Source organism: Podarcis erhardii, assembly GCF_964252035.2.
Source record: "Podarcis erhardii genome assembly, chromosome: 3".
Taxonomy (NCBI): domain Eukaryota; kingdom Metazoa; phylum Chordata; class Lepidosauria; order Squamata; family Lacertidae; genus Podarcis; species Podarcis erhardii.
In genome coordinates this window covers 42,765,419-42,777,335 of record NC_138507.1, presented here as the reverse complement: position 1 = coordinate 42,777,335, position 11,917 = coordinate 42,765,419, and the positions used below count along the sequence as shown (strand labels likewise).

Genomic DNA, 11,917 nt, shown 5'->3' with positions numbered 1-11,917 from the left:
GTCAGGGATGATGGGAATTGTAGTTCAAAAACAGCTGGAGGCCCAAGGTTGGGAAACACTGGTCTAGAGCACTGTCTGCTCCATCGCCACTGGATCAGTTTACATGATTGCAGCCTGAGGATGTGACAACCTGCTTGAAGACATGTGGCCATCCACCTGCCACCTTGACCCTTGGCATTCTGGCTTCTTCAGGGGGTAGCCTGGTGGGGGGGTCCAGAAAGTGATTAATGTTTTAATGAAGAAGGTGCCACCTGCCTTGAAGGAGGCAGTGGTGTGTCTCCTTGGTAAGAAGACCTCACTGGATCCAGAATTGTTAAAATAACTATGGTCTGGTGGCAAATACCCCCTTTTGAGGCAAGGTGCTTGAGAAGGTGATGGTGGTCCAGCTTCAGGAAGGAAACTAATTACTTGGATCTGTTCTACTCTGGCTTCAGGCCTTGTCATGACACTCAAATCTCCTTGGCACCCTGGGTGATTATATTTATCAGGAGAGAGATGGGGAGAGTGCAGCGCTGCTCATTCTCAATCTGTTGGTGGCTTTTGATACTGTTGACCACAGTAGCCTTCTGGAGCAGAAGTATCTTTCTGGTTCACCAGAAACAACCCCTTTTGGACATAAATAACCTGGCCACTGTAATACATTCTCTGGTAACTTACATACTTAGGATGACTTGGAAATGTCAAGTGGTTCAAAATGCAGCAAGCAGATTAGTGGCTGGGCTTCCAATCAGATCTCACATAACCCTTGCTTTAAAACTGCTGCATTGGTTGCCAGTTCATTTCCAGGCTTAGATCCAGATGCTCACATTAGCATTTAAAGCCCTACAGACCCCCTCAGGGGGCAGAGGAGGCCCTATTAGTTGTTCCATTTCTCAGAAGCTGTAAAGTAAATAGTAGAGGTAGACTCTGCCTTGTAATATTATTTCTTTATCCACATATGTCTTTTATTTGGCCTTTATTGAGTAGATCTTCTTTCACCAGTAAAAACAAAAAACTATACAAGGTACATAAAAATGGTTTCTGCCCTTGCATTTTTGCTGCAGCATTGTTTGTTCACAGATATATTTCCTTGTATTTTCCACCTAATTAATATTGGTAGCTGGAAGCCTTGAGAGGGAATTGAACTCCCCTGCTGTTTCATCACTGATTGCAAACTACAGGTATAGTTGCTGTTATGAGAATATTGATTTGACTGGGGTATTACATACATTGAACAGGGAAAAACAAAATTACTTGGAGTGCAAATGAAAAGCTAGATGCATAATAACATTTCTGATTCACAAGTGGATTTTTAGAATAAAATGGGGAAAATAATAAGTGATTCTAAAATTAAGTTATTCTAGCAAAGGGAGTAACATAATGTTGCGAGTATAACCATTAGGTGCACTTCACGCAAAGTTTAGCACTTTGATTTGATTTTTAAAGATGGAAAATTGAGCATGCATTTAACTCTCACTGAAATAAATGGAATATAAAAGTGCTTAATGCTTCACTCAATTATTCTAATACTTACTAAAATTTATTTTAACACAAACATCTGTCTTTAATATAATGCACATTTTGTATAAGAATTCCATATGGTCTGAAATTATCTTCAAATACAGGTCTATTGTAACCTACAGAAAATATGCTTCCCTGCAATAGTGCTATCATGCTACCTGGCACTTTATTTTTTTTAAAGTTGCCTTACATTGCAACCTGTCGTGGCCTCAAGGCCCCAAGCGGGGGCTGGTTTGAAGAAGTGGCAATTACTAGAAGAGCAAATGGAATTATGGTAAGCTATGGTGGATCACAAAAGACAAGGCAGTATCTTTTGCCAGGACCCTGGACAGATCACAAAGGCAAACATTAGTTGGAACTCACCCAAAGAGAGCTATTGTTTCTGCAGCCTGCTGTGACCTTTTCAAGATGCCATGATTTTCACCTGCTGTTAACCTCACCCATTCAGAAAAAAATGTGTTTCCTAAAGGCCAATTGCCTGAACCTGCAACCACTGGAACCTATGGTGAGGTCTCCGTGTGTGGGTCTTCTGTGTCTGAGGTGTCAGGTAAAGTCAAGCCCTCAGGTTTGGAAGGTTCTGGAGTGTGGGATGAAGGATCTGTGGGCAATACCTCTTCCCCTTCTGAGATGGAGATGGGGAGATTGAGGCTAGAGACATGACACAGCCTGACACAAAAATCTGTGGGACTCGTGTGCACATGTGTAGAACTATGTACTAAATATAAATAGGTCTGAATAATTTACCGTATTTGAATAATGCTTTCAAAGAAATAGTGGCTTGAACCCTGTGTGTAGCTTTCCACTCATATAATCTCCCATCCACAGAAGTGAGGAAAGGCTGTTCCCTCCTGCAGCTCCATTTGGGTGACTCTGCAACAATGTGAGAGGTGATGGAGGATGCTGTAGGGGGAAGGAGGAATTGGTGATAATTGCTTCCCCTTCCCTTCTGTCAGAGACAACCTCTGGACCACTAGCCATTCCATGAATGAAATGAATATGAAATGAAAATGTTGCAATATGAATCAAACAGGGTGAGTGCAAAAGGGATGGTTTGAAACTGCATTATTTTTCATCATTTTAGCATCATAAAATCATACAATTGTAGAGTTGAGAGGGACCCTGAGAGTCACCTAGTCCAAACCACTGCAATGCAGAAATATGCAAGTGGCTCACATGGAGATCGAATCACAGCCTGGGCTAGGTTATCAGCACCGTGCTCTAACCCAGGCTTCCTCAACCTTGGGCCTCCAGATGTTTTTGGCCTACAACTCCCATGATCCCTAGCTAGCAGGACCAGTGGCCAGGAATGATGGGAACTATAGTCTCAAAACATCTGTAGGCCCAAGGTTGAGGAAGCCTGCTCTAACCAACTGAGCTATTCCCTCCTACAGTGATACCTCGGGTTATAGCCACTTCCGGTTGCGTTTTTTCGGGTTGCAGACCGCCAAAACCAGGAAGTACCGGAATGGGTTACTTCTGGGTTTCGGCAGTTGCGTATGCGCAGAAGTGCTAAATCACGCTTTGCGCATGTGCAGAAGTGCCAAATCGCAACCCGCGCATGCACAGACGTGGGTTGCGAACGCTGCGAGTTGCAAACGTGCATCGCGCATGAATCACGTTTGCAACCCAAGCGTCCACTGTATTTTGTTATTTTCTAGTTTTCTTTTTCTTTTTTTAATAACATTTTATTGATTTTCCAAAAATAACAAAAATAAAAAGCAACCACAACAATGCAAAAACAAAACAAAACAAATGGACTTCCCTCCAATTCCTTGGTTCTATTATTTATCAAGATACTGCAGGTCCATTGTTAAATTTTTAAATGTTATTTTCTAGTTTTCAGCTCTTAATATAATGTTGCAAAGGGGAAAGAGACTACAGTGGTACCTCGGGTTAAGTATTTAATTCGTTCTGGAGGTCCATTCTTAACCTGAAACTGTTCTTAACCTGAAGCACCACTTTAGCTAATGGGGCCTCCAGCTGCTACTGTGCCCCCGCCGTGCAATTTCTGTTCTCATCCTGAAGCAAAGTTCTTAACCCGAGGTACTATTTCTGGGTTAGCAGAGTCTGTAACCTGAAGCATCTGTAACCTGAAGCGTATGTAACCTGAGGTACCACTGTACAGGGAATGAACTTTCTCCCCCTGTGCCATTTTAGAAGCTGGTAGGAAATCTGGTGAAGTCACTGTTGTCTTTGTTGTTCTTTTTTTAATGGCTGCAATTACTGAAAATGGCAGTAAACTGTGGTTGACAATGCAAGAGAAAACTAAATGGTAAACATTGTTGATTTTTGTGCCCACCATCTGACCTTTCTTTAATATTACAATGCGGGAAGTGATCTCTTTAAGAGTCAAGGACGAGATAACATCAGTATGGCGGAATAGTAATTACATCAAGCAATAGTTGGCCAATGAGGAGACATCACAGTTGATCCATTGGCTTAGATCTAGGTGGGAGATACGACTGAATTTCCTAGTATAAAAGAAAAACACAGGGTATATTCCGTCTCAGTGTCGAAAGACAAGCTGCCGCTAAGTTTCCTAACCCTATTTTTTTCAGACCCTTAATCAACTGTCCTCAGCTGGAAAAGAAGAAGGGTAATGTTATTTGTTAAAATGGTTTAGATATGTTTATTAATATGAAATCTAATATAATCTCTTTTCTTTAAAGCAGACTCTTTGTAAAAAGACCAAGTACTGTGATTCTCTTCATAGACTGAGGCTGCAATCCTATATCCACTTACTTGGGGGTAAACTCCACAGAACTCAGTAGTGCTTACTTGTGACTAACATGGATAAGGGTTGTTTTGCGAGATGCGTTGGGATCATTTGATGAAGACACAAAAACGTGTCAGCCAAATGGTGATCAGCTCTTTGTGTGCAATGTATCTCAGTCTCTGAAATGGGAGCATGGTTTAGATAAAAACCTGAAGCTGAAAATTCTTGCTTTAAAAACAACCCCAAACACCAAATGTTGTGTTTGCTGTTGCAGGGGTATAACATGTTACTGTTTTGAGAGTGTTGTTGTTAGGGAGAACTCTCTCCAGGGATAGGCATAACGCAAGTGGAGCCACATGAAGCTTTTCATTTTGATTCTCTTGCACAGCTTATGCCACATAACCCTGAGTACATCAGTGGCCATGCAGTCTTCTCATGCTTTCTTTGTCTGGTGAGTCCCCTGGTTTTCAGGAGCAGGGTTTCTGTTCGTTTGTTTTTTGGTGAGGGGCAAAAGGCTGCAATGGGAACGGAGTGAGAAAGCTCTGTTGTACCTGAAGTTCTTTTGATACAAGCCATAGTTCTCTGGATCAGGGAAAGAGATCAGAAAAAGCAACTTTGGATGGATAGTGGCTAATAAGTAACAATCCCCTTGGGCTACTTCACACATTATATTTTACATCTAAACTTGTAAAGTGTGAATGCAACAAACTTACGCATCAAACAGGTTGGGCATTGGGTGCAACTATGTGACAGGGTAAAAACAACACCAGCCTGTGTTACTTACATATCGTGTTGGAAATGGCTCGACTAGTGAGTATTTAGCTAAGAGAGCAATACATATACTTTCTCAAAATTATCCCGTTTAGATCTCTGATACTGCATTAGCAGTGGAAGGATCTGCTAATTTCTCATTTTTCACAATCTTAAATTGGATTCTCCATATTCCTGCAGCAATTTTTCTTTTAAAAAAATCCACATTAGAATTCTTAAGCACTTTAGTGTGACTTTTTCCTGATAAACAATTTTTATGTCATTTTGACTAATGCGCACATCTTTGCAAGCAATTTCTATTGGTATATGTATTTTTGTATATTATTTCCACTAATATATTTATTTTTATGCACCCTTCTACCTAAAATATGCATTTTTGGTAAACATTGGTTTGTTGGGAAAACTGCCTTGAAAATTTTAAGTACGTACGGACTTCAAAGGATGGCTATGTTTTAGTTCTCATATTGTTTCAAAAAGTGTGAATCTGGTAAATTCAGCTTTAAATGTAAACTTAATAAAATTGTCCTCCATCCCTATACTACATTTATAAAATTAAGGGAGAAAAATGGCTATTACCTTAATACATTTTTTTCCTGGATTATTTCTGCAAAGGCTTGCAGTGCAACCCTGCACAAGTCTAGTCAGAAAACCCATTGTGTTCAGTGCGTCTTACTCCATGTTAAGTGTTCTTAGGACTGCAGCCTAAGGAAGTCCTCTCCTTTTAAATGCCAATTTACTAGAAATCGTCACATAAATATAACAGACTCATCAGCATTATTACTTTATAACAAAAATATAAAAACAACAAATTGTGTTTGATAATATAATATATTGCTAATATTTTATTAATTTAATTCCTTTGAATGATTTGCTTGTCGGTTGCCTTTATCTTCCACATTTTTTTGTGTACATGGCCTAAACAGCAGTATCTTCTTATCTGATTGCATTTTTTGTGTTGCATTGTTATTTCTGGAATGTAGTTTTTCTGTTATTTGTTTTCTGTTTAGAATAAATATGAATAAAAATACTCTCTTATAAGCTGCTTAGGGCCAGCTCCAGCATAGTGCTTTTACAGTTAGGAAGTGTGATTCTCATAAAGATGCATGGGAAATTTTATGTCTAGTTGTCTCATGTACAGTACCTAGTGATAATTGTTGACACGTTTTTCTCTGAATATCCGGCTCCCATACCTTTTTTGTGGCATGTGTGTCTGCTGAGTTTTTTCCAGTTGGGCATCGATGCCCCATTGTGCATGCAGAATGACCTTTTGTGGGTTTTTGGATCCTAGCTAAATACTTTGGTAGATTTTGCAGGGAGCATTCATGAGCAGGATGCTAGATTGTAGCTTGTTCCTGATCTACTGGAAAGTGATACCATCTTTTTATATATTTTACTCAGTCTAGAGGCTTACACCAAAGTATTCCCATGGACAGGGGGAAATGTTAAATTTAACTATTGCTTAGCATCACTTCATGTGTTTCTGAGATACTGGGCACGTGCCTATATGTCAAGTTTACGCAAGGTATTCCTCATAAGAAGTGAGAGGCATACATACTCTCTGTGCTGCATCTGTCTATGATGTGAGATAGCTGTTTGGCTCTTGGTCCACAACCATGATGTGTACAATATTTTTTTAAAAAACAACAACCACCACGTGTGAACATAGCTCTCACATGTCACTGGAAACCGCTCAGATAACTTATGCAACAACATCAGTCCTATAAAACATTTAGTCTATCTGAGCCCATAGGATGTTTGGGCTAACATGTAAGTCAAGCCATGTGGAGTGCCTTAGTAAAACACCCTCTAGTTCAGGAGTGGCTAGCTCACAAAACATTAGCCACTTCTGAACTCATAGGTGTTCTACTTAGTTTCAGACACAGTTGGCCTGTAACTCCCCGAACATTCAACAAGCTGACTGGGACTGATTTGAGCTGAGATCCAACAACATCTGAAAGGCATCTTATCCTTATTCTACAAAGACCCCAAACTTTTGACCCAAGTGACAGCATTGTTTATGCATCTGTACTCACTTAGCATGTATGTTAAAACTGCATGGTAAATTCAAGATGCTAACCACACTTTTATCCCATATTACATTCAGAGACCAGAATCCAAATAAGTCACTAGTCTCTTGAGGCTGCAGCACCACCAACAGTCCTACAGCTCTGCGCCTTCTCCATGGGTAGAATTTAAGAATACGATGAAAACTGTGTTCCTAAGCTACTTTCAACTGGAATCCACTGGATGTATTTCCAAATAAACATGCTTACAACTAGAAGGGAAATCCTTTGTTTTGCTCTCTTTTGCAGGAGGGCCATGGTGTTCTTTGGGAAGTATGCAGCTGTTGCTTTTGCCATATTGTCCGTGTCACTGAGTATTCTACATTCAGTGCCGGAGCGAGAGTTCATCGCTCCAGGTGAGATACATTAAATATTGGATTATTATTTTTTAAGCAGACTGTGATTTGGATAAATAAAACTTACCAGTTAAGCTCCCATCATCTGTGCACCATGAACAGAAATGACATTTCCTGGCATGGGAAATTGTGAAATAAGAAAGAAAAGAGAAGTGTAATGGAAGTGGTCCTCTTCGCCGCACTTTAACAGAAGTTGCAAAATCTTTTCTCTCTCTCTTGTTAAAACTATTTAGCAGCTTGCTGGATTGCATCATTGCATTTAAAGCTTTACAAAGAGGAATACTTACATATACTTACCTATACAGTGGTACTTTGGGTTACAGACGCTTCAGGTTACAGACTCCGCTAACCCAGAAATAGTACCTCAGGTTAAGAACTTTACCTCAGGATGAGAACAGAAATTGTGCAGTGGCAGCAGTGGGAGGCCCCATTAGTGAAAGTGGTACCTCAGGTTAAGAACAGTTTCAGGTTAAGAATGGACCTCCAGAACCAATTAAGTTCTTAACCCGAGGTACCACTGTACTTACTCAGTATACTTACCGGGTACCTATACTGAGTAAATGTGCAAAAGATAGGGCTGTGTGCCACTTCTAGAATCTTCTGACTGAATAGCACTTTGTACATTACACCCCTGAAAGTAAATGTTAACCATTTCATACTGCAGATTATTGGATAGGTAGCACTTTTAATCTCATTGACAAGAAAGGCATTATATTTCTCCCCATAATCATAATAAATCATTTTTTAAAAACTAATGAAAGCTTTCTGCTAGTACATGTGTATGCTTTCTTTTCTATATTTTTTCTTTCTTTTTTAAAAAATAAATTTTATTAATATTTTCCACAAAAAAATAACAATATGCATTGCAATTAATGCAAATTAAATTTTTAAAAAGATGCAAAATGAATGGATATGGCATTAACTAATTTACTTTAACACTAACAGTGCTTTTTTGATTGGGGGCTTTCCACATAATATTTTTGATTGAGTTGTTTTTTAAAGCAGTATTATCTGTCAGCATCTCCAAATGTGGGAAATGAAGAGCTGCAGCTGTTTAAGCTTCCCTAACATCAAAAGATGATTTACTATGTTACTTGTTAATAATCTGATTAACAGATGATCTCTATTTTCTGCCATATTCATAAACATGCATTTAATTACCCGCTTGACTTGTGATTTTGAATACCTTAGTGTTTTTGGTGCCCTGTATGTGACAAATTCTTTCAACTGGCATTTCTTTTTCTGAAAATGTGCTGCGTGTTCAAGGAGTGAAATTGCATGTTCTGTCTTGAAAACCCCACTTCAGAGCACCTTGTTAGTAGCTCCCAGTGAATATTTCACAGTTTTTGCCTTAGCTACATTTTGGCCCATATAGTCATTTAAGCTAATGCCACCATACTGAATTTTTTTTTTAAAGGAAAGAAGTGGGGAGGGGGGTTTCCTTTGGATCTTGAGGAGGTGACCAGTTTAAGCAAGCCTTAGCTAATTCCAAAACATTTGATAGAAAGAGGGCCAAGATCAGTTCAGAAAGTTTATCTTATTTCCTGTAGACTAGGGCCTGGAGGACTTGTTGGGATCCAGTTCCCATCAGCCCCATCCACCATGGCCGATGGTAAGAGATTATGGGAATTGCGGTCCAATCAATATCTGGAAGGCTCCCATGTCTTGCTGTAGACCATTTTGTCTTCAAAGTTAGATGTGAATTTAGCCATTCATGAATTGATGGCGCACAATGAGAAGCCCATCCTACCAGTTCAGCTCAAGATTGGAATGCAGCCCAGCCCGTCGTATGTTGCAATGTGAAGTACAAGTAGAACCAAGAACAGCACTAATATCTAAATATATTCTTTTCTGTGTATCTAAAAGGCTGCCCTGAATGTAAACTGATCTTGAACGCACGCATGACGGAGCTGTTCAATGGGCGACCTATTTATCAGTGTGCAGGATGCTGTTTCTCAAGGGCTTATCCCACTCCCATGAGATCTAAGAAGACAATGCCGGTCCCAAAGAACATCACATCAGAAGCAACATGCTGTGTGGCAAGAGCCTTCAAACAGGTAATGAGGCTACTAAACACCTACCTATGCAATATGTGTTTGTTACCCTTCCACCCTGGAATAATATTGGAATCCTCAGGCATGCTTGAAGATTGTGCCTGAAAGCTGCACCTCCATTCTTCTAAGTCCACAGTCTGCTCTCTGACTTACTTAAGGTCTCTTATAAATCCAGATGGCTCCAACCCTTATATAGCAATATCAGATCTATTGGTATTGACTTTGAACTCTTGTATAATTCAAGTGAGCAATATATGTATCACAACATTCAAACCAGATTAAGGGTGGGTGAACAGGAAAATTCCTCACACTATCTTGTAGCTGGCTTTTGAATGTACCCTCAACCTCATTTCTGCAAAGGTTAAGTTAGTGATGTGTTGCAACTACATTACAACGTATTTGCCCTGTAGATGAGCAGCTGCTGTTCAAGAAATGCTAGTGAAAAGTCTTTTTTGAGCATATGGAACTAATTGCATTTGGGGGCGGGGTGTTAGGATTCTATCTACTTATAACTGCCAATGAAAATGATAGCAGAGTAAGTCTAGATAATAATTCTCAGTGTTTCTTTATTTACATTTATTCATATATGTATAGAGAGAGGGAGAGAAAGTATCAAAATGGTGTACAATTAAAACAGTACCATAAACTTCACTACAACAAATCACAATATAGAAGAAGAAATTGCATAATAAACACATAGCTTTTATTTTAAGTGAGAAAATAAAGCTTTAAGGTGTTCTTTGCAAAAAGGGTCTGATTTTTGCAATGAATGAAAGTATAATTCTATTTTTTCTTTTCTTTTCTTTTCTCCAGGCTCCCATTCCAAATCATGAACACACAAAGATAGAGAATCACACCGATTGTCACTGCAGTACTTGCTATTATCATAAATCTTAAGACCTTCATGAATGGACCGCCGATGACAACGAATGATTTTATTTTATTTGCATTATTTGCATTATTTGCATGTATAAGATCATAACTTTTCTGATGGAAAAAAAAGGAAGCTTTGAGCTTACCTACTATGATATATTCCCTGCTGTTATGTTTCCTCTTTACTTCATCACACATTGAGTGAAACTCACAAATATGTTTCATTATTTCTCTTAGAAACCAAATATAGAATTTTGCATGACAACCAAAGTCTTGTTTATTTTGTACGTAAGGTGTGAATTAATGGATAACTGTCTTCTCCGAGAAAAAGGATGCTATACCAATTTGAAATAATTTCTCACTCCATCTGTGGAGAAATATGTTGCATTCTTTTCTTCTAAAAATAAGCCAGTTAAATATATTATGACTTGTGGATTATCTTCTTCCCCTGTTGAAGAACTGAATAACATTGTTTCAGTGCTAGACATAGAAAAGAATGATTCTCACCACATGAAAATATGTCAATTGAAAAGAAGCTTCATAATAATTTTCAAGTTTCTCTTATAACCAATTATACTTTGAATTTGGGTATGGGTATTGCCATTTCAGAAACATTTCATATTTTCAACAGATGCTTGAACCTTACACCTGACAAAGTAGGTTGTTGTATATGAAAGTTCATGCTACAATAAGACTCTAGGGAAATCTCAAATGGACCAGAGTGCCAAAACCCATCCTCAGCAAATACCTGTGTTACATTCCCATATGCCAACACATCTGACTTAGGAAAACCATTGGCCTCAGCAGTTTTCAAATTGCCATGAGTGATGTAGGGGTTCCATGGGAAATTATAGGGAACCTGAGGGTATGATAGCACCGCAGGACATTATGTTTGACACTCCTCCAGTATCCTATAACAAACTGACCCAGACCCTGTGATCATCATCTGAGGCTCTTCTTCGTGTTCCTCCTCCGTGAAAGGCCTAGAAGGAAGCAACACAAAGGGCCTTTTCTGCAGTAGCTCCCATCTTGTGGAGTGCTGTCTCCAGGGAGGCTCGCCTGGCACATTCGTTAGATATCTTCGGGCATCAGGCAAATACATTCTTCTCCTAGGCTATGGCCTTTTTAAATGGGGTGAAGGGTATGGTTTTTGTTTGTTACTACGTTATGGAGGGTGGCATGGAAATTTAATAAATAATAAAATAATAATAAATAATGGACTTTGCTACCCAAACAGTCCTGCTATATTCTGGGATCTATTTAAGAACTCCCCTGTCACATACTACATCTTGCTACACTGAAACACTGGGTCAGCAGAGGTAGCTGTAAATTCAAACCTGTTGTTCTCTTAACATAATCCTGGGGTATAAGATATAAAGCTTCCACAAAAGCACAGAGATGGGGAAAAACTAACACCACACATTACTACTTCCATTGCATTGAAATATACAGTGTGATAAAATGTGTGTGATAAAGGGATATTATATAATCCCTCTTAAAAAGGTAAAGGTAAAGGACCCCTGGATGGTTAAGTCCAGTCAAAGGCGACTATGAGCTTGCGGCGCTTATCTCGCTTTCAGGCTG

At 39.2% G+C, this 11,917-nt stretch overlaps 1 protein-coding gene across 2 annotated transcripts; it reads left to right on the top strand.

The window, feature by feature from the left end:
* The first annotated feature begins 2,311 nt into the window (after nt 1–2,311).
* On the top strand, nt 2,312–10,900 carry CGA (glycoprotein hormones, alpha polypeptide). Of its 2 annotated transcripts, XM_081856414.1 has the most exons (6): nt 2,312–2,531; nt 4,059–4,096; nt 4,605–4,667; nt 7,300–7,406; nt 9,273–9,463; nt 10,274–10,900. In XM_081856414.1, exons 1-6 carry the CDS (start codon nt 2,502–2,504, stop codon nt 10,355–10,357), a joined length of 513 nt encoding a protein of 170 aa, XP_081712540.1. In that variant the 5' UTR covers nt 2,312–2,501; the 3' UTR covers nt 10,358–10,900. The 2 variants fall into 2 exon arrangements, with proteins under 2 accessions (XP_081712540.1, XP_081712541.1); XM_081856415.1 differs by lacking the exon at nt 4,605–4,667 and having other exon boundaries at nt 2,320–2,531.
* Nucleotides 10,901–11,917: the final 1,017 nt, after the last annotated feature.

Bases quoted from the DNA above. Each gene is read 5' to 3' on its own strand.
- CGA (XM_081856414.1), top strand. From the start codon at position 2,502: ATGAAAATGTTGCAATATGAATCAAACAGG. The intron at 2,532-4,058 runs GTGAGTGCAAAA...TATTTTTTTCAG, and splicing joins TGCAATATGAATCAAACAGG to ACCCTTAATCAACTGTCCTC. The intron at 9,464-10,273 runs GTAATGAGGCTA...TCTTTTCTCCAG, and splicing joins TGGCAAGAGCCTTCAAACAG to GCTCCCATTCCAAATCATGA.